This window comes from Octopus bimaculoides, chromosome 3 (genome assembly GCF_046866305.1).
Source record: "Octopus bimaculoides isolate indiv1 chromosome 3, ASM4686630v1, whole genome shotgun sequence".
NCBI classification, from domain to species: domain Eukaryota; kingdom Metazoa; phylum Mollusca; class Cephalopoda; order Octopoda; family Octopodidae; genus Octopus; species Octopus bimaculoides.
Window position 1 is genome coordinate 79,492,820 of NC_142930.1, and position 23,355 is coordinate 79,516,174.

Sequence of the window (23,355 nt, forward strand, 5' to 3'; positions counted from 1 at the left end):
TTTAAGTTTCCATACCCTTCTCCCCCAGGCCGGTCTACTTCTGGGCACCCATATTGCCTTGATCTCGAAGTCGCTAACTACTAATCTGTGTTGGGGTGTACATTCTTCGCCAGGGAGGGTTTTGGCATTTATAAGCCTCCCTCTTTCTCTAGTTCTGGCGAGGATGTAGTCGATTTGGCTAGAGTGTCTGCCGGATTGGTAGGTGACTAGGTGACAGGCAGGTTTCCTGAAGTTGGTATTGCAAACCATAAGATCGGTTGCATCACAGAACTCCATCAGTCTGGTTCCCTCCTCGTTGCGGGAACCGAAGCCATAGCCTCCATGTATGCCATGGAAGCCTCCAGCACGACGTCCGACATGACCATTGAAGTCACCAGCCACAAAAAGAAGGTCTCTGTCTCTTGTCGACGAGGTAGTTTGCAAGAGGGTGTCATAGAATTGGTCTTTCAGCCCATCCGGGAGCCCCGGTTGAGGGGCATAGGCTGAGATGACAGTAGATAGCCTATGATGAAGCACTAGTCTACTCTTAAGTACTCTGTCACATACTCTAACTACCTCGATTACCTTATCCACCCATTTCTCGGCTAGAAGTATTCCTACGCCCCCGACTCCGTCAGTGTTCCCTGCCCAGAAAAACTTGTACCTGTGTTCTTTGCCTGTGAGGAACCTCGCAGAACCTCCTCTCCATCTTACTTCTTGGATGCAGCACAGATCTACGCGTCGCCGTTCAAGCATCTCAACAATCTCACCAGACCTACCTTTCAGCGTGCCGACGTTGAGAGTGCCAATCCTGACAGTGTGGGAGGAGTGGGTGTCAGAGGAGTGGGCCCGTGTGACCCTGGGATGGGGGTAAGCAGTGTCGTGAACCTGAAAAAAAAGCTTGCATTTGGCAGAGTTCATAAACAAAAACAATACCTACAACCTTCATATACTACTCAATCTTTATGCGCTATAAGGTCGATAAGAGGGGGGGGTATAAGGTCACAGGCAGTGTTCGCGGAAGATGATCTAAAAAGACTTCCGGTACTGGTGGAGGGGGTGGGAGGGCGGGCATACCGCGGGCTAATGGAGCTTCGTCGTGGGTTCTATTAGCATAGAGATTCCAGTACGAAATGGTGGTGGAGTTGGAAAGCGAGCTGGTTATATGTTTGGGATTTGCACGCGAGTCAAAGAGGAAATGGTGGAAGAAGTGGTGATTCAGACAGAGAGAGAGAGAGAGAGATAGAATACAATAGGGAGGGAGAGGGAGAACCGGCAGCAGTACATCATGCTGGTCAAATTCGTTAGGTTTTTAGGAAAAAGTTGAAAGAAACACAGCAGTGTTTAAACGTGAGATTAAATGTTTAGATCGGTAACAGAAATGAGAGTTAAAAATCGTAATTTTTAAAGGGAGTTAGAGACAAATTTCAGTCAGGTTTGGGCTAAGGAGCAAAAGCTTCAGCAAGTAGATGCGAAGACGATAGATCGCGTGAGATAGAAAAAAAATACATAAATAATCATGAATTCAAGACATAAATGTATAGTTAGAGAGAACGAAGTGGGGTGGTGGAAGGGGAGCGCATCAGAAGGGATAATATATGAAAAATAGGAATGACTTAGCTATTGTTCATGTCTTGGTGAGCTTCGTCGTGGGTTCTATTAGCTAATGGAGCTTTGTCGTGGGTTCTATTAGCATAGAGATTCCATCATGACAAATTGTTTTGTAACTTAAAAACATGTAAATAATTTATATTATTATATTTAATGATAAATAAATTACTTACATGTCTGCATTAATGCAAAATGCAAAAAATAATGCAGAATTTAAGCTACATCCTCAGGTGAAAGAAAGCCTTTCTTTCACCTGAGGACGTTGATTGTCCTCTGACAATCCTCATGCACAAGCTGATGAATTCTCTCTACACTTCCAGGGATGATGCACATGGAAGGTCTTCCAAATGGCTCATCATCTTCTGCTTTTGAAGTGCCTGTGCCACTCAAAACATTGCATACAAACCATTGCCTTGTCACTGTAAGCTTGCTGAAGTATGCTCAATGTCTGTGTAGCAGACTTACCAAATTTAACACAAAACTTCATATTGACTCTTTGTTCCAACTTTCTCTCCATGACAAAATCGCAGGCTACAGCATACATGTGATTACAAAATTGCAAATTTCACAACTTCTGAAGTAAACACAGCAATGTTACTCAGCTCACTGCCTCATGAAGGTTACTGCCAGGTCTCACTGTGCATGTACCCATGTGTTGCCATCTTTTGGCATGTTACAGAACTAGTCTGAGAACTTTTTGATACCACCTCATATATGTGTGTATGTGTGTATAAAATGTGTGTATGTATATATATATAGAGATATATATATATACACATGCATACATACATGTATGTGTGCATGCATGTATGTACATGGAAATTGATATAAGCCTGTCACATACATGTATGCTTGTATGTATGTAATGGGTTTATATTAGTTTCCATGGACAAAATCCTCTCATAAGGTGCAAGTAACAGTAGAAGATACTTACTCAAGATGCCATACAGTGTGGATGAATCCAGGACTATGTGGTTGGGAAGCAAATTACTTACCACATTGCCACACCTGTGCCTATGTGTGTATGTATGTGTGTGTGTTTTCTTTGAGAAGGTTCAAGCTGGTTGCTAACAAAGCAACAAAACGTTTTGAATTAAGAGAGTTCTCAGTGTTTGTGGATATGTTGTTGAGTTGGTGTGTTGGCTGAACTGTCAGTGAATACATCAAGTATGTGCATCTATTCTCTTAATCTCACATGGAGAATTTTAGGAATGTCTTACAAATCTTCACTGTAGCACTAAGATTGGGTTTGGAGAATCCATGTCAATTTCTTTTTCTCTTTTTCCATGAAACCAAGTGTTTCTAGGGTTTTGTGCAAATTTGTTGGTACATAACCTGATACACCTATAATGATGGGTACAAATAAGAATTCATAGTCAAAATGTAAGAGCTGTTAGTTCCACATTAACTTGCCATAAATGTTTTGTTTTTCCTGGACTATTGATTGTACATACAAGTCTGCTGGGCAGCTGACCTCTACAACAGTGCTTGTCTCTGTCCCATAGAACAATATCTGGTCTGTTATGTTTGCACTGAATTGATGTTTTTATTTTGGAGTGTTCCACATGTGTATGTGTGTCTGTCCTTATTCAGTTTTATTTCAAGATTTCTTGCCAATAGAGAAAGAGCCAGTTTCTAACCTAGGTTCAAGGCTCCGTCATTAGAATTTCAACATCAGCAACAGGGTATTTTTGTATGTATGTATGCATATGTGCAGATTTGTATGTTTTGTTTTATGTATGTATTCTTATGCATATAGTTGCTCTCTAGACATGCTCATATATGCTTAAATGGTAAACCTATGAGAAGTTTCACAAATTTTTACAATTCCAGTGATGGCTTGGATCTGTAGTCTTCAAATCAGCTTTTACCTTTCTTGTTTTGAGAAACCTAATTTCTCAAGATTAGTACATTGGCAGTGTGTTACATATCCCAGTGCCTCAATAATTACAGGTATAAACTTGAACTTGTAATCTGGATAAAGTAACTATAGATTTCCCAATAGTTCAGCATAGATATTTTCTTTTTTGCTGACCTTTAGCTTTAAGTTAACATCCTCTGGGCAGCTGATTTCCACAACTGTACACAGTTTCACTTCTCTATTCCAAATCACTATGTCAGGTTTATTATGTTTACATGTTATTGAGGTTTTCACTGGGACATTCCACCAGTATTCCTTTTTGTATTAGTGGCTATAGCTTTTACCATACTGTGAGTTCTTATTTCTTTGGCCTTGGGGTTATCCTTCTGACAGATCTCATTATACAGTATCTCAGCTGTAACATAATGTCTCATCAGTAGATAATACCATGAAGACAATTTTGGACAACTGTTTATGATGTGGGGGATATCTTCAGTTTTAACTTCACAAAGTCTGCATTGGTTATCTCTTTTGTGTATCTCTTTTGTGCATCAGGTATTTGGTTGATATTTCCTGTTCCTGGATTGCAAACACATACCCTAACCCTAACCCTAATCCATTTGTTGGTCCATGATAGACTGCTTTGATGATCAATGTTACTCACATTAATGGCTCAGATCCAATCAAGTAACCCAAATGTTGGTATGGGTATAGGCACCACAGACACATTGTAGGCCACTGTTTTATTGAATGCAGAGAGTTCCAAAGTCCATATTTTCTTTATTCATCTGTAATAGTCTTTAGTGATACATGTTTTGTCACAGTTGTCATTGTAAGAAATGTTTTCATCTACCCCTAGATACCTGTAACATTCCTCATCAGATGTAGGGGAAACAGTCAAGTCATTAATGGAGATGTTGCTAGTCTGGTTTACAGTTTTCTCTCTTTTCACAACCATATAGCAACATTTATCCTGACCAAGCTCCAACCCTATACCCTTTGAGAATGTTGTAACCAGATCAAGGCTCTTCTTCATCACATGCATATTCTTGGCATGTAGTTTCAAGTCATCCACAGAGAAACAATGTGTAATTTTGGTATTTCTGTTTCGTTGTGAACCAGTAAGATACCTTTTAGACTTCCTTGACATGAATGACAAGGGATTTACAGAAAGTATAAACAATATAAAATACTGTATTTTATCAGTTGTAATACAAGCACTCCTTGTATTTAACTTCAAGATAGTGGCCCACAATGAAGTCAGGTCAGCTATGGCTTTGACTATACTCACTGGAACTTTAGCAAGTCAAAGGGCTTCTCACACCCATGAGTGGGGGACAGAGTCAAAAGCTTTCTTGTAGTCCAACCACATTGAAACTAGGTTCCTTCTATGTTCCTGCACCTCTGACCTTATAGTTTTGTTTAATAACAATAGCTTAGCACATCCTCAGACTCACTTCTTCCCAGCTTCTTTTTTTTGCTGTGATGATGTTATTGCTTTCACAATGGTCTTGGAGGAAGAGGTTTAAACATGCTGTATATATTTTATACATTAAGTTCTGGCATGCAATTGGCTAGTAGTTTTTTTGCCATGTGGGTGGTTCTGTATTTGGAGATTGGTATTGTCTCAGCCAGAGCTAACCAGTCTGATATGCTATTATTCTCATTGAAAGCTTGCTGGTACAGGTTGATAAGACATGGTTGGTAGAAGGTTAGCTTCTTGTACCAGTATCCAACTATCAAGTCTCTTCCAGGTGCTTTTCTATCCTGAAGTTTCTGGATTACAGTCACAAGGGTATCAACATCAATACTGTACATCTTCAATTTTCTTCCAGCCACAGCGAATCTTGGTTAACCCTTTTGTTTCCAACCTGGCCAAAACCAGCTCTGGCTCTGTAGTACAAATGTCTTGCTTTCCTAAGTTTTGAATTAAATAAAATATTCCACCAAACCTTAGTTACAATTTATGTTCCTAACACTAGCTCAATGATAACTAGGTTATTTTACTAAATTCTTTGTAATATTTAAAATAATTGAAAGAAACACAGAACATGTCAAAATAAATACAGTAACGAAAGGGTTAAACTCTAGATTCCAAATTTTCATTCAGAAGGATTCTATATCTTCTCATGAAGGAGCTTCTATGATGTTCACTGCTTCTCCTCTCATGTCTCTGTACACTTTGCCTGGTTCCAGTTAAATTTTTTGTTTATTGTTTTTCTCTCGGTTATTCTCTTCTGATGTTGGACAGCTTTTAGCTTCTGTTAGATTGTGATCAGTTTGCTATCTCTAAACATCACTTCTATCCCCTTCTTCACTTTTTGTTGGTGAGACCCGTAGTGATTTGCTTGTTTGCAAGTAATAAGCATCATTTCATGGCTGATGATCTTCCATCAACTATATTTTTCTCTGTCTTCAAAACCCATGATGGCACTTTCTTCATTGTTTTGTTTTTGTTTACTTTTTGGGTGTCATTTATATACTGCTTTGCAGTAGTAGACAGGGTATATAGACAGGTGTTAATCTGCCAGAGTGAGAATTCATTACACTGCTTTAAATACTCCTCTCCAATTTCATTAAAAGCTTTTGTCCTAAATTCTTAATTTCAGCTTAAGAAAAATTCACATTCACACTTTTCGTCACTCAGTGTGAAACTGTAATCTCTTATTTTTTCAAAAACACACTTTATGTGCTTGACATGCTGATCACGAGATTCATTTTTAATTGATATATCATCCAGGTATGGAATTGTGAATTCACAATCCGCTAACATTATATCTATAACCTGTTGAAAAATTGCAGGTGTGACTTTTATTCCGGAAGGAAGTCAGTTAAACTTGCATAACCCTTTGTGCATGTTTATTGTTAACAGCTTGGAACATTCTTTGTCTACTTGAAGCTGTAAATAAGTTTCTGATAAATCCAATTTAGAAAAGTGTTTGCCTCCATTAAGCTTAGCAAAAATCTCCTCTGGACTTGATAACGAGTAATAAATTTTCAGGCATTCATTAAACCCCATCGAAAAATCGGTGCAGACCCTTATTTTATTATTCTTCTTCTTTATGTACACAGTTGGTGCTGCCCATTCCAAATAATCTAATTTTTATATTTAATATTTAATATTTAATATTTAATATTCTCAAGTCTTTGCAGTTCTTTTTCTACTTGATTCAGTGCCACAAAAGGCACAGCTCTCTTTGGTTTAAAAACCAGAACAGCATTTTCTTTTAGTTGGAATTTCACTTTTATTTTTGTACATGTACCAAGTTCTTCCAAAAAACATCAGGATATATTCTTTTTAATTTCATTTTTAACTTCTTAAATTCCTTGTTCAAACTGGCATGTGATGCATTCATATTATTACAGAAAATACTTATGGGCAAATCCCACAAATTCAATGTCTCCATCCAATCTGTACCAAACAGATTCATGGCATTTTCTGATATGTAGACCTTTGCTTTGAACATCTTCCCATGAAATGTTACATCTGACGTCAATTCACCCAGGAATCAAACTTGCTGTCCAGTGACTCCATAGGTTATTTGCTTTGTTTTCTTGAACATAGGTCTTCCAATTTTCTTTCAAGTTTCAGTATTTATTATTGAGATATCGCTCCCTGTGTCTTGTTGTAATCTTGTGTGTACATTATTAATTTTTACCAATACAAATTTTTGTTTGTCTCACTATCTGTTTTCATTGTAAACACTTTATTTGTTTTTCCGTTCGACCCATTCTTTTTCGCCCAACACTGCAATTATTTATGCCCCATTTTGCCACAAGTAAAACATTCTTTATTCCTAAAGGGACAGTCCCTTTTGAAGTGCAACTCACCACAACCATAACACGGTTTGGGCCTTGTTTTATTTTTCTGTTTGTCATAGGTTGACATACCTGTACATTTATATTATTATTTTCAATTTTTTCAGCATCCTGCCATAGGTTAATAATATATTGACATTCTTCTGCCACGTGTGTCAATTTTGTTAATATTCTTGCTTGTATTTCTGCATCCTCACTTGCAGTTAGTCCTTTAACAAATATCAAATGTTTAACCATATCTGGGGGACAACTCTCCTAACTTGAATTTTTCGCATGCTTTGTTTACAATTCCTGCATATTTTAAAAAATTTAGACATTCCAACATATGTTGAATAGTGGGCTCATTTCACTGAATATATTAGCTAATATTTTAACTGTTTCTTCAAAACAAATTTCTGGCAGCTTTTTTGGTAGAATAAAGTTGCTGTATTTCTCGTGCTCTGACAGAACTAGTTTATGCAAAAGAAGTCTTACCTTCTTTTCTTTTATCCAGCCTTTGCACTCCTCTTTAAATATTTCTTCATACCTTCTATAGTATGAAGAAAATGTAATCCCATCTTCAGGATTATACAGGAATTCTTCAATGGAGTTGGCTACTCAATCTGCCGAATAGGATGCCACTGTATTCTTGGATTGTAGCAACAACTGTATCAGCTGCTGGTTTAGCTTTTGTTGTTGTTGTTGTTCACGGTATTCTTACTGCTGTTGTAACAGCTGCGGCTGCAACTGTTGTTGTTGCTTCACAATGAAAGCTAGTAGTTCTTCCATTACGAGCTTTCGTAACCTTGTTACCACTGTTATAACGACACCATCATAGAGTGGGAGGTATCCTCGTCACCACTGATATGACATATGACGACTTGTCATCACAGTTATATCTGAACTGTTATAATATCAAATGTTCCTGATATTCTCTATTATTCCCCAACTGTGTATCTTCAACAAGCACTCCGTGATATTCAATAATTCCTATGACCTGTACACTATATGACTGCACATATGACACTCTTATTTCTTTATTTGGCCACTAAGGACTCAACACAGGGGGGACAATACAAAGACAGACAAACATTTAAGAATGCATTTTCCTTTTTTTTTTTTTACAAAATTGTAGTTCAATATAATCGTTTAAAAATGTAATTTACCTGGGCTCATAGGCCCACTGCTATTGACCAATGTTTCCTTTATTCCATTTAGGGCAGCTGAGCTTAGCTGGTTCCATCCATTACTAACTTTCTCACTACGTTCATCCATCTTTTCCGAAACATGCTATGGATCTTACTTTTTAGGTGATAGTTAAAGTAATTAACTATACCCTGGCCAGAAATGAAGGTATCTGTCACAATCCCTTTTGCGCCTGTCTTCCACACTGTATGCAGAAAAACTGTCCCTCCTCTCCCTATTAAGAGAAGGAGGTGGAACAATCTTGATAATTGATTCAGCTGATAGCTGTATTTGTCTTTTCATTGACAACAGTTGTTCGACATAGGTTATCAATCCCTTTAACTCTGCACACTCCACGAAGGTATGCAGAACTGTTTCACTATCCCGCCCGCACCTCAGGCATGTCAGCGGGATGATACAACCATGCCTCGACAACCTTTCTCGAACAAGTAAAGCCAATTGATAGCACAACCAGGCCAGGGATTTCTGGGATACCCCAGCTCGAAAGTCCTCCTGAACAGGTTGACCAACTCATTTCTATCGAAGCCCAGAGTCTCTTCCAGAACATCGTCAGACATGTATTCCACAAACCCGTTATAAAAGTCCACAGTGGAACTCCAACTGCCAGCATTGCCCGCCCGAGAGAGAAGCCTGAGTGCCCGTCGACACTCCAATTGCCACTCACCCAGCCTAGGTCTTCGACTGATCCATGGACCTAAATCCTGAAGGGAGGTTAACTGTGAAAGGAAGAACATTATGAGCGGTGACCACATCTGCTCATCATCCAGGTGATGCCAGAGATGCCTAAGCCTCAGTGCAAATTTGCACATCTTCAGCCATGGCATTCCTAATCCACCTTTTAATGGTTCTGGCAGCAGATAGAGCACCTTACAAGTGGCCTCCCCTTCCACAAAAAGCGAAAGAGGAGTTTCTCCAACTTGCCTAGCCATGAATCTGGACAAGGCATGACTGTCAGAGGGTAGGTGATAATGGATGCAATTTACACCCATGCTACCTCCGCCCTCTCTAGCAGTGATAACACCCTTCCATACCAGGTATGGGTTAGGGCTGTTACCTAGCTTGTGACCTCACCCCATTTCTTCTCTATTTGGAAGTCTGGACCAAACTTGATCCCTAGAATCTTAACAGGACCTTCTGTCCAATGTCCCACGATGTTATTGGATGACATCGACTTGCCCTTCCAGGTGCCGAGTTGCAAGCCGATCGACTTATCCTGATTAATACTTGCTCCTGCTACTGCTTTGTATATTCTGATGGCGTTTTCTACACAAGGTAGCTGCCCTTCGTCTGACACGATGATGGTGACGTCATCCATGTTCACAGTTACTGTCTTCCCTCCACTCAGATCACGTGGGTTGTCCCCCCCCCCATAGCCTCCAACCTTTGCAGCAATGGTTCAAGAGCCAGCACATACAAAAGCAGGCACAGGGGACATCCCTGGCAAACAGAGTACCATATCTCGAATGGTTTTGAAAGGAAACCATTCACACAGACGACAGACTTGATGTTGCTGTATATAGCAGCGATCCAACCTTGGAAAGTCGGGTCCAGCCCAGCTGCCCCAAGAACTGCTGCCAGGTACCGATGGTCGACCCTATTGAAAGCTTTAGACTGGTCTAAATGCACCAGTGCCTCTCCTTTGCCAGTAATTTTCCTGACCTGCTCGAAGGTGGAGCGAATAAGGTGGAGATTGTCGAGTATTGACCTGCCGGGAACGGCACAAGTTTGCGCCTCCCTGACAAAATCGCCCATGACCCACGCCAACCTTTTTGCTAATACCTTGGCCAAAATCTTAAACTCTGTGTCTAACAGAGTTATGGGCCTTAAGTTGCTAATTTTATCCCCCTTGTTCAGGTACTTTTTGACCAGAGTCATCACACTCTGGCTCACAGCTTTGGGAATACTCCCATTCTGCTGCCAGTTGGCATACTTTGGCCAATAGGTGCTCGAACGTCTGGCATACTTGGATAAAACTCATAAGGCAGACCATCAAGTCCCGGCGGCTTCTCCCCAGGGCACTCAGAAAGTTCCTTGATGACCTCTTCGGCTCTGATCGGTCCTTCACAGCACTCAGCCTCTCATGCCGAGAAATGTGGGCTGCCATTCAGGAAGTCCTGAAGGGACTCACCATGGTCTAGCGTCCTGCTCCTCCCAGACAATTGGGCAAAATGCTCATAAAAGGCCTCACTCATCTTTTCCTGTTCTTTGACCAAACACTCTTGCTCGTTTACCAAATACCTAATTGCGGCACTATCGCCATGCTGGGTCTCTACCATATGGGCCCATCTGGCAACGCTAGTTCCCTCATGCCTCAACACACATACTTTTGCCCGAACTCTACATCCCTCCTGCTTAGCTTTGAGGTGTTGGTCCAAGGCCAATCTTGCTGCTACAACATGGGGTGCAGAGCTCAATCTTAACGCCTCTTCTAAATCCTTAAGTAAGTTGCCCTCTATTCTAGCTCTATATATGCTTAGCTGATGACTAAACCTAATTGACTCTAAATGGATGGCTTGTTTGAAGGCCAACCACCACCTGTTTAACTCCTTAATCCAGTTACAATATGCCTCACAAGCCAAAATAGTCTTGTTTAGCTTCCAGTAACCAGATCCCTGTCTATGTACACTACCTATGATAACCGTACACATCACTAATTTCTGATCAAACTAGAGATGTTATGTGCACTGAAAAATCAGAAAAAAAAAAGAAAAAGACCATTGGTGCCAAGATATACACAGAGATGACACAATAGGCCTTGGACATTAATCTCTGAAGGTGGTGCCTCAGATTTCTTTTTTGTTATGTATTTTGTTGTAAGTCCTATATTTCTACTTTCTTATTATTTTTGCTGAGTCTACTTATTTCTTGTATAATGAAACATTAAAATTTTGTTTTTCATACATTCATGACTTTGAGGTAGAGTGGAGTAGTCAATAAAATAAGTACTGCTTAAATTCTGGTGTTGATTAAGTTGTGATTCTTGGCCAGTGTAAGAAATTATTAATATTCCTTTTATTTCTCCAGATCAATAAAATAAGTACTACTACACATTTTCTGTATGTTACTTTGACTAATAGTTCATATTTTATAACTTTATCTATATTTCTAGGTTGATTCAGTACAGCAGTAAATTTGCTTGGTGGTACATTCAGAAAAGCCACTACCAGGCTCCACTGGTGCAGAAGTTAAAATTATTGGACAGCTCCATCAGTACATCTCGCAAAAGTAGGTTAATATTACTTTTATTGTTATTGTAACTGAGTTTTTAATAATTATAACCAGAAAGAAATGGTAATGGATGCATGGAACCGCAATCAGAAGTGGGGCAGACCTAATATGTTGTGGTATATGGTTACTGCTCTTTACATCTTTAGTTGATATCCTGCCAGAATCAACCTTGTCTCTCATTTTTCTGAGGTTGATGAATTGAGTATTATCAAGTACTGGGACTGAACTAGTTGACTTCACTCTTTTCCCAAATTTGCTTGGTATCTTCATTAGAAATCAGTGTAATGAGAATGTCAAATCTGGATGAAATTAGTTTGTGTATTGGGATTTGATTTAATCAAGTATTCTCCTTCCTCCAAAATTTGTTAAGAATGTAGACCTTGGACTTGCTTGAATGAATGGCTTATTTTGTCCACTAGGATACACAAGTGTCACTGAAGACTTTGTCTTCAAATAGTGTATCTAAAACAGTCTGCTATCACACTCCAACTTAAGCTAGAGATGGATTTGAATCAACACTACAGCTATGAAGCAATTCTACAATAATCTATAATTCCTCAATAACCTGTGGCATTGACTAACATCTGGTGAACATGGGTATAAGAGTGTCAGCAACACTACAGCATCAACAATGAGTGAGAATTATCAACAAAAGGAGCCTCTACATAGTTCCATGCTCAGTGAGACAGTCACAGCACAGCCAAAACTGATGAGAATATTTCTACACCATTATGAATCAGTGAGCTCCTTTGGCACTGATTTGATAAAAGAGCCTCTATATTATTATGAGCTCATTGTGAGAGCTTTTATGTCATTATGAATCAATGAAAGGAGCATCTACATGGTTGCTCAAGCTGCTTAAATAGCAACCATGTCTGCCTCAATTTTATGCTCTTCCAAAACTCATATCCTTTCATAATGTAATCCTATATATATAATTACTGGAGGAAAACATATAAAACAGCCACAACTGGAATGCTTTTGATTCTGTCTGCTAGGTTAGACTTTGGCTAAAAAACAACAAATTAAAAATAGTTAATCTATCGGTCTTCTCAAGTATCTGGACACAAGCAACTTTATTTTAATGATTCAATAAAATTCATAATAAAAAACCAAATTAAATGATAAAATATTTAAGAATAAAAACATTAATTATAATAATAATTTCTCAAATTGATACAAGAGGATAAAAGACAAATAAAAATGATTTATACATAGTGGCTATTTCTTTCAACGAAACCATTGTAATTTTTTAAACAAAGACAAATCAGATATACACATGCACATGCACACTCATGCAGATGCTCACACACACACCTCTCCTACACCTCTCTACATAAGGAACTACATCCCTAAATCTTTACAGGATGACAAATGAATCCCTGAGATAAACTGACCTTGAACAAAAGCCCAAATCCTTAAAGAGGTCATGGATAGCAAATGCACTCACACTCACAAATACAATGCACATACAGGCAGTTACATGAGTGTACACACAAACGCACACACAGACTCTTTATTTACTCTCACCCTTACTTTCTCTTGTAAGCAAACACACTTCTACATACACACATACAGACATACATACACAGGTATAAGATTAATTCTTATTATTGGTGTAACAACCCTCCCAAGACAATAGAAGTTTTTGCAAGATTATAATTGAAAATGATTACCTATATCATAATTGATGAAAGAGTCTTTCAACAAGTTACTTACCATCTATATGACTGAAATAAGATATTTTTAAAGTCTGAAAATTAAGGATATTGTGTCCCCTATTAAAGACAGAATGGCTATGACTAGAGAGCTGACCAAGTATTCAGTTTTGATAAATCCCTTCAGGTAGATGGCCCTGCTCAATCTGTAGAAAAGGCATAGGTAAAAACTCCATAAGATGTAACTAGTGTAAGCTATGGACACATAAGAGATGCAGCAATATTAGAGGAAGGTTAATAGGGAAAATAGTTTTTGTGTATGGAAGGTGCACAGGTATAATAAACACTAAAAATGTACAGAAAATAGACTCCATTAAATGCCAGGGGGAATACTTAAAAGTAGTTGATTGCTTCCGTTACCTAGGTGACCAAGTCAGTAGCAGGAGTGGATACTGTGAGAGCATAGCTGCTAGAATAAGAATAGGCTGGACAAAGTTTAGAAAGCTCCTCCTTCTACTGGTAATAAAGGGCCTCTCTCTCAGAGTGAAAGGCAAACTGTATGATGCCTGTATGCAAACAGCCATGCTACACAGCAGTGAAACATGGGCAGTGACCGCCAAGGACATGCATAGGCTTGAAAGAAATAAAGCTCGTATGCTTCGTTTGATGTGCAATGATGTGCATGCACAACAGAGTGTAAGCATCCTGAGAGAGAAGTTGGGTATAAGAGGCATCAGATGTGATGTGCAAGAGAGATGACTGTGCTGGTATGGTCATGTGATGTGTATGGACAAGGACAATTGTGTAAAGAAGTGCCCGTCTATAACTGTGGAGAAAACCTGTGGAAGATGTAGACCCAGGAAGACATGGGACAAGACGGTGAAGCATGATCTTCGAATGTTGCACCTCATGGAGGCAATGACAAGTGACTGAGACTTTTGGTGATATGCTGTGCTTGAGAAGACCCAGGAAGCCAAGTGATATCATAGTTGTAGCCGATGCCAGTGTCATGTAACTGGCATGTGAAAAGCACCCTTCAAGTGTTGCGATATGATGTGCTTGAGAAGGCCTGTCAAGCCAAGTGCAACCATAGTCATGACTGATGCCAGTGCCATATGACTGGCACCCATGCTGGTAGCACATAAGAAGCACTGTTCGAGCATTGGGCTTCACAGAGGCAGTGACAGGTGACCAAGACCTTTGGTAATATACTGTGTTTGAGAAAACCTGTCAAGCCAAGTGAGATTGTAGTTGTGGCTAATGCAGGTGTCATGTCAATGGCACCTGTGTCAGTGGCACATAAAAAACATCCACTACACTCTTGGAGTGGTTGGTGTTATGAAGAAAATCCAGCCATAGAAACTATGCCAGCATGGAAAACAGATGTTAAATGATTATGATGATGATACACACATAGATACACACACATTTTCTGCATACAAATATATGTAGGTATATATATATATATATATATATATATATATATATATATATATATATATTCTTTTATTTGTTTCAGTCATTTGATTGCTGCCCTCTGGAGCACTGTCTTTAGTTGAACAAATCGACCCCAGGACTTATTCTTTGTAAGCCTAGTACTTATTCTATCAGTCTCTTTTGCTGAACAGCTAAGTGACGGGGTAAACACACCAACATCAATTGTCAAGCAATGGTGGGGGGACAAACACCAACACACAAACACACACACATATATATATATATATATTTACGATGGGCTTCTTTCAGTTTCCATCCACCAACTTCACTCACAAGGCTTTGGTTGGCCCGAAGCTATAATAGAAGACACTTGCCCAAGGTGTCACACAGTGGAACTGAAACCGGAACTATGTGGTTGGTAAGCAAGCTACTTACCACACAGCCACTCTTGCGCCAATATATATATATATATATATGCAGGTGTGTGTATATATAATAAAATAGTGAGATATATACATTTATACATGTATATATTTACAGACACACACACACACACATGCATATGTATATCTAGTGGCGATGATGAAGCCAGCAGTCATTTTACTAGCCAAAATCCCCAGAGAATTGTAAGTGGAGAAGCAGTCTATATATGTGTATGTGGCTGTGTGGTAAGAAGCTTGCTTGCCAACCACATGGTTCTGGGTTCAGTCCCACCATGTGGCACCTTGGGCAAGTGTCTTCTACTATAGCATTGGGCTGACCAAAGCCTTGTGAGTGGATTTGGTAGATGAAAACTGAAAGAAGCCCGTCATATATATATGTGTGTGTGTGTGTTTATGTGTGTGCATGTATTTATGTATTTCTGTGTCTGTGTATGTCTCCCCACCGTTGCTTGACATCCGATGTTGGTGTGTTTACATTCCCATAACTTACCAGTTCAGCAAAAGACACCAATAGAATAAGTACTAGGCTTACAAAGAATAAGTCCTGGGGTCAATTTGTTCAACTAAAGCCGGTGCTCCAGTATGGCCTCAGTCAAATGACTGAAATAAATAAAAGAATATATATATATAAACATATAACCAGCTCGCTTTCCAACTCCACCACAATTTCGTATTGGAATCTCTATGCTAATAGAACCCATGACGAAGCTCCATTAGCCCACGACGAAGCTCACCAAGACACGAACAATAGCTAAGTCATTCCTATTTTTCATATATTATCCCTTCTGATGCGCTCCCCTTCCACCACCCCACTTCGTTTTCTCTAACTATACATTTATGTCTTGAATTCATGATTATTTATGTATTTTTTTTCTCTCTCTCACGCGATCTATCGTCTTCGCATCTACTTGTTGAAGTTTTGCTCCTTAGCCCAAACCTGACTGAAATTTGTCTCTAACCCCCTTTAAAAATTACGATTTTTAACTCTCATTTCTGTTACCGATTTAAACATTTAATCTCACATTTAAACACTGCTGTGTTTCTTTCAACTTTTTTCTAAAAACCTAACGAATTTGACCAGCATGACGTACTGCTGCCGGTTCTCCCTCCCTATTGTATTCTATCTCTCTCTGAATCACCATTTCTTCCACCATTTCCTCTTCGACTCGCACGCGAACCCAAACATATAACCAGCTCGCTTTCCAACTCGACCACAATTTCGTATTGGAATCTCTATGCTAATAGAACCCACGACGAAACTCCATTAGCCCGCGGTACGCCCGCCCTCCCACCCCCTCCACCAGTACCGGAAGTCTTTTTAGATCATCTTCCGCGAACATAAAGATTGAGTAGTATATGAAGGTTGTAGGTATTGTTTTTGTTTATGAACTCTGCCAAATGCAAGCTTTTTTTTCAGGTTCATGACACTGCTTACCCCCATCCCAGGGTCACACGGGCCCACTCTTCTGACACCCACTCCTCCCACACTGTCAGGATTGGCACTCTCAATGTCGGCACGCTGAAAGGTAGGTCTGGTGAGATTGTTGAGATGCTTGAATGGCGACGCGTAGATCTGTGCTGCATCCAAGAAGTAAGATGGAGAGGAGGTTCTGCGAGGTTCCTCACAGGCAAAGAACACAGGTACAAGTTTTTCTGGGCAGGGAACACTGACGGAGTCGGGGGCGTAGGAATACTTCTAGCAGAGAAATGGGTTGATAAGGTAATCGAGGTAGTTAGAGTATGTGACAGAGTACTTAAGATTAGACTAGTGCTTCATCATAGGCTAGCTACTGTCATCTCAGCCTATGCCCCTCAACCGGGGCTCCCAGATGGGCTGAAAGACCAATTCTATGACACCCTCTTGCAAACTACCTCGTCGACAAGAGACAGAAACCTTCTTTTTGTGGCTGGTGACTTCAATGGTCATGTCGGACGTCGTGCTGGAGGCTTCCATGGCATACATGGAAGCTATGGCTTCGGTTCCCGCAACGAGGAGGGAACCAGACTGCTGGAGTTCTGTAATGCAACCGATCTTATGGTTTGCAATACCAACTTCAGGAAACCTGCCTGTCACCTAGTCACCTACCAATCCGGCAGACACTCTAGCCAAATCGACTACATCCTTGCCAGAACTAGAGAAAGAGGGAGGCTTATAAATGCCAAAACCCTCCCTGGCGAAGAATGTACACCCCAACACAGATTAGTAGTTAGCGACTTCGAGATCAAGGCAATATGGGTGCCCAGAAGTAGACCGGCCTGGAGGAGAAGGGTATGGAAACTTAAAGACCCTGCAAATGGACAGAGACTTAGAGACAAGTTACTTGAAGCATTTGACGAAATAGACGGGGATATAGCATCATACAACGTGGAAGACAATTGGAGATTTCTGCGGGACAACCTGTTGAGAGCCACAGACCAGATCTGTGGCTGGTGTAAAGTCCCCTCTCGACCCAGAGTAACGTGGTGGTGGAACAAGGATGTAGACGGGGCTATTAGACAAAAGAAACAGGCTTGGAAGGACTGGAAGAACGGTGGTAGCAGGGAATTGTACCAATCTGCCAGAAGGGAAGCTAAGCGACAGGTTTATTTAGCCAGAGGGGAAGCAGATAAGAAAAGATTTGCCAATGTTCTGCGCCGTGAGGACCAAAGACTCGAGGTATTTCGTGTTGCAAGACAGTGTAGGAGAGAGAATAGTGATGTTGTAGGAGAGAAATGTGTTCGCATGGATGATGGTACGCTTGCACTAAATGAGGCTGCAAAGAAAGAGGTCTGGAGATGCCACTATGATAGATTGCTTAATAAAGAGAATGAATGGGAGAAAGAGAGCCTGCCGTATGTCGACCCAACAGAGGGACCAGCTATCTGAGTTGACAGTACCAGGGTAGATAAAGCAATTAAGAGTATGAAGACAGGGAAGGCCCCCGGCCCATCAGGAATCGCTGCAGAGATGCTCAAAATATCTGGCAGTATTGGCTACAGCCTAGTCACCCGTATTACGAACCAGGTGATACACGAAGGAGTCATACCCAATGACTGGTGTAGCAGCATCATAGTAAACTGCTACAAAGGTAAAGGTGACGCTTTAGATACTAATAATTACAGAAGCATCAAGCTGTTAGATCAGGTTATGAAAGCTATGGAGAGGGTCATAGCCCAACTAATTAGGGAGCAAATCAATTTAGATGAGATGAAGTTTGGGTTCGTGCCAGGTAAAAGCACCACTGATGCCATATTTCTAGTGAGACAGCTGCAGGAGAAATATCTAGCCAAGGATAAACCTCTGTACCTGGCCTTCGTTGACATGGAGAAAGCCTTTGACAGTGTCCCCCAATCCCTTATCTGGTGGTCAATGAGGAAACTTGGGATAGAAGAATGGTTAGTGAGAGCTGTGCGAGCCATGTACAGAGATGCTGTCAGTAAGGTGAAGGTTGGAAATGAGTACAGTAATGAATTCCGGGTAGAGGTAGGGGTGCACCAAGGTTCCGTCCTCATCCCCCTCCTATTTATCATAGACCTCCAGGCGATCACAGAGGAATTCAAGACAGGTTGCCCCTGGGAGCTCCTCTATGCTGATGACCTTGCACTAATTGCACAGTCACTATCAGAACAAGAGGAGAAGTTTAAGGTGTAGAAGCAAGGACTAGAATCGTAGGGCCTTAGAGTCAACCTAGCAAAAACCAAAATCCTAATAAGTAGGAAGGTAGATAAAACACAAACCCCTTCAGGTAGATGGCCCTGCTCAGTATGCAGTAAAGGAGTAGGTAGTAACTCTATAAGATGTACCCGGACACATAAGAGGTGCAGCAATATCAAAGGCAGATTAACTACGAAGTTAGTTTTTGTATGTGGCAGATGTTCAGGTGCAATAAACACTGTAAACAAACAGGAAACAACTTCCATCTCATTCCAGGGAGAAAAACTAGAGGTAGTCGATAGCTTCCGCTATCTGGGTGACCAAGTTAGTTGTGGGGGTGGGTGCACTGAAAGTGTAACTGCTAGAATAAGAATAGCCTGGGCCAAGTTTAGAGAGCTCTTACCTCTGCTGGCGACAAAGGGACTCTCACTCAGAGTAAAAGGCAGACTGTATGACGCATGTGTACGAACAGCCATGCTACATGGCAGTGAAACATGGGCTGTGACTGCTGAGGACATGCGTAAGCTCGCAAGGAATGAAGTCAGTATGCTCCGCTGGATGTGTAATGTAAATGTGCATACCCGTCAGAGTGTAAGTATCTTGAGAGAAAAGCTGAACATAAGAAGCATCAGTAGTGGTGTGCAAGAGAGATGATTGCGCTGGTTTGGACATGTGGTGAGAATGAATGAGGATAGCTGCGTGAAAAAGTGCCACTCCCTAACAATTGAGGGAACCCGTGGAAGAGGTAGGCCCAGGAAGACCTGGGCTGAGGTGGTGAGGCAAGACCTTCGAACATTGGGCCTCACCGAAGCGATGACTACCAACCGAAACCTTTGGAAATGTGCTGTGCGTGAGAAGACCCGGCAAGCCAAGTGAGATCGTTGCCAGGGCCCCTGGACTGGCTATTGTGCGGGTGGCACATAAGATGTACCATCCTGAGCGTGACCGTTGCCAGTACCGCCTGACTGGCCTTGTAGGGTTTTCGAGCGAGATCGTTGCCAGTGCCCCTGGACTGGCTCTTTTTGTGCGGGTGACACGTAAAAGCACCCACTACACTCCCTGAGTGGTTGGCGTTAGGAAGGGCATCCAGCTGTAGAAACTCTGCCAAATTAGATTGGAGCCTGGTGTTGCCATCCTGTTTCACCAGTCCTCAGTCAAATCGTCCAACCCATGCTAGCATGGAAAGCGGACGTTAAACGATGATGATGATGATGATGATGATATATACATACAGAGAAATTGATTACTTTCACTAAACAAATCATTTCTTTTTCAATAACTACAATTTTGACTTCAGTGTTTTCCACATGGCTATTATCTTAAGTTTGTAGTTTTAGGATTAAGGTAAGAAATTCCATATCTTCTATAATTTAATATATTGACTTTTGTTTTTAGCAAAGATTGTACAATTATTTTAACACATTTTATGAATGTAAATGTTAGGGATTGACACATGGTTTTTAATAACTTTATAATATACTAGCAGTATAGCCCGGTGCTGCTCGGGATTAAGCTAGGATTATTAAGTGATCAAGTGCTTTATTCCAAACCAAAATAAGTAACATCGACATCAGATTTGAGCGAAATCCGTTGAAATTGGTTTGGCTGAAAATGGTTTGCTGGCAATTTGATTGGGAAATCCCATAATCAGTTTATTGGTTATTTCCACTCAATGACTGTTTTTTTTAAAGTTGCATTAGAGATCTGCATAGAAGGTTTGCATTGGGGATGTGGATTGGAATAACTTAGGAAAACTTACCAACAGCCTTAACCAAAAAATAAGGGGCCTGTCCCTTCTAGGTTAACTCTAATCCTAACCCTGATCCTAAAACCGTAAACCTAACACCAATCCTAATCCTAACACTAACCTTAACCCTAACCCTAATCCTAACCCTAAAACCCTAACCCTAACACCCTAACCATAACACCCTAGTGGAAATCGTGCGAGTGTTAATCTGAAAAATTACCAAACTCTTTTTGTGGTCCGAAAAACGGGTTGGGGGGGGGGTTGTGACTGACAAATTGTTACATACGTTTTTGTTTCATAGTTGTGAAATATAAACAAAACTCTTTTGCTCCCAAAGTAGTATATGTGCATGTGTGTGTGAGAGTGAGAAGGGGAGAAAGATGAACGATTTTAAATAAATATATTTTAATTGTTGTGTGAGAAAGTATATATACTCTCATTATAAAATATAGTGTCTTTCAAAAACATTGTATATTTTAAACTATATCTCATGTTTAAGAAAAAAAATGCATTTTACATTTTACACTTACTCTGTCTTCCTTACCTACATTTTTTTTTCGTAATACGCTTTGTTTCCCTCTTCCACTTTTTCGTTCTTTTTTTTTGTTAGACGCTGGCAAACACTCAATATCTCCCCCCTGTCACAGACACACTATTTCTGTCTGTCGCTCTCTCTCTCTCTCTCTCTCTCTCCTTCACGCGTGTACGCACAGATTTGACTTCGCCATGTCAACAAACTTCAAAATTGATAAAAGTTTATCGAGAGAAAAAGTTGACGAAAATGCAGATAGGGTCATTCCAAATCTCCTCCTAAAATTGGAGCGACATGCGTGCTAATTTGTGTACGTGCATAAATTACATTCACGTACACACTCACACACACACACACACACACACACACACACACACATCCTGCCTTATATATATACGGATTTTGTAAATTTTCTGTATCAGACAAATTTCATAATTTGTCGTAATACATTTGTTTTAAATAATAGGCCTGACCCAACAGACTCATACAATGATTGAATAAATGTTGTTATAAATATAAGTTACTCTAATATTTTTTTTTTAGAATTGGCGGAGTATTCTAAGATGTACATTATCATAGTGAGTTCTAACTGGAGTTCACTATTTAACTAGTCTGTTTTTTGTTTTTTTGTTTTGTTTTTTCAGTTTCCCCACAATTTTTTCAAATTTATGTTTTAGAAACTCCATCATTATGAAGTTTTAAAAGACAACATTTCATTTATATTTGTCAAACTTTCAGAACAGTTGACTTACTTTGGAATTTTTCTCATTTTTCCTTTTTAGGGATTTTTTTCCTTATGTTATAGTATATAGTATATTGTGGAGGCGCAATGACCCAGTGGTTAAGGCAGTGGACTCGTGGTCATAGGATCACGGTTTCGATTCCCGGACCAGGTGTTGTGAGTGTTTATTGAGTGAAAACACCTAAAAAGCTCCACGAGACTCCGGCAGGGGATGGTGGCAAACTCTGCTGTACTCTTTCACCACAACTTTCTCTCACTCTTACTTCCTGTTTCTGTTGTGCCTGTAATTCAAAGGGTCAGCCTTGTCACACTGTGTCACGCTGAATATCCCCGAGAACTACATTAAGGGTACACGTGTCTGTGGAGTGCTCAGCCACTTGCACATTAATTTCACGAGCAGGCTGTTCCATTGATCGGATCAACTGAATCCCTCGACGTTGTAAGCGACAGAGTGCCAACAACAATATAATATATTACATATATTTTGTAGTATATTTTAAAATATGTTTCAAAACACTTGCCAGTGAACTTTCTTTAAAACATTTTAATCAATGCTTTTTTAAATGTCTACTCATCCCTACACAATTGGAATACAAGCCACCCTTTTTTTATTATTATTTTTCATCATGTTGCAATATTCCACATTCTGAAACACATATTAGCCATCTTTATTCAGGAAAAATTGTTTGGTAAGTTATCATGCATGAATATGAATTTCCTTTTTTTTATTTTCGTGATTTTAATCCAGAAAATTAAAATGAAGTGGAAGTACAAAATTTTTTTCTCGAAAAATGCATGTTACAAGTATTTTAAAATGTAGAATACTATAACATTGAAGATATATTGTGCAACATACTTAGAACAACCAAAATTAGCTTACAGTTAGATTAGTCCCCTTTGCCAAACAATAAAAGTATGTTTCTTGCTTATGTTTGTTTTGTCAAAGATTAACATTTGATTCAAAAAGCTATTGATTGTAAGACGAGAAACAAATACAAAAGAAATGTCAGTATTTTGTGTTTGAGCAATAGACAGGATACCATTGATGGTAGGTTGTCATCGGTGCTTCATCAGTTTATTAAAAAAGTTATACTTAGTGTGTTTGCAAAACACTCTATAATCAGTAATGAGGAAATAAGAATAGTGGAGAAAGAGCTGGTTTCACTTCAAAATGACATTGAGCTGAGGCCAAAGTTCAGGAAATCATGCTAAGGTTTTTTATTGCAAAAGGACATTTCTGACTGCTACCCTGCACTGTGGAACAAACTTAAGATGTACTTTATTGTCTTTCCAATATCATATTTTGTGGAGCGGGGTTTCTGTGCAGCTGCTCTGATTCTTTCTAAGTGAGGAAACTGACTGAAAATTATTGAACACAGAGATCTGAGACTACTTCTTAGTACCTTTCAGCCAAACATCGAAAAGCTGATATTCTTGCACAATATACATCCATCACATTAAAAATATGAAAACAACATA

General features: G+C 39.8%; 1 protein-coding gene across 1 annotated transcript in view; it reads left to right on the plus strand.

Annotated features, from left to right (window-relative positions):
• LOC106883833 (peroxisomal membrane protein 11A) overlaps window positions 1-23,355 on the plus strand; it is a 47,778-nt gene that overhangs the window by 20,289 nt on the left and 4,134 nt on the right. The window contains exon 2 of the mRNA XM_014934971.3: window positions 11,565-11,680. Coding sequence (XP_014790457.1) covers window positions 11,565-11,680 — 116 coding nt within the window. The remainder of the gene's footprint in view (window positions 1-11,564; window positions 11,681-23,355) is intronic.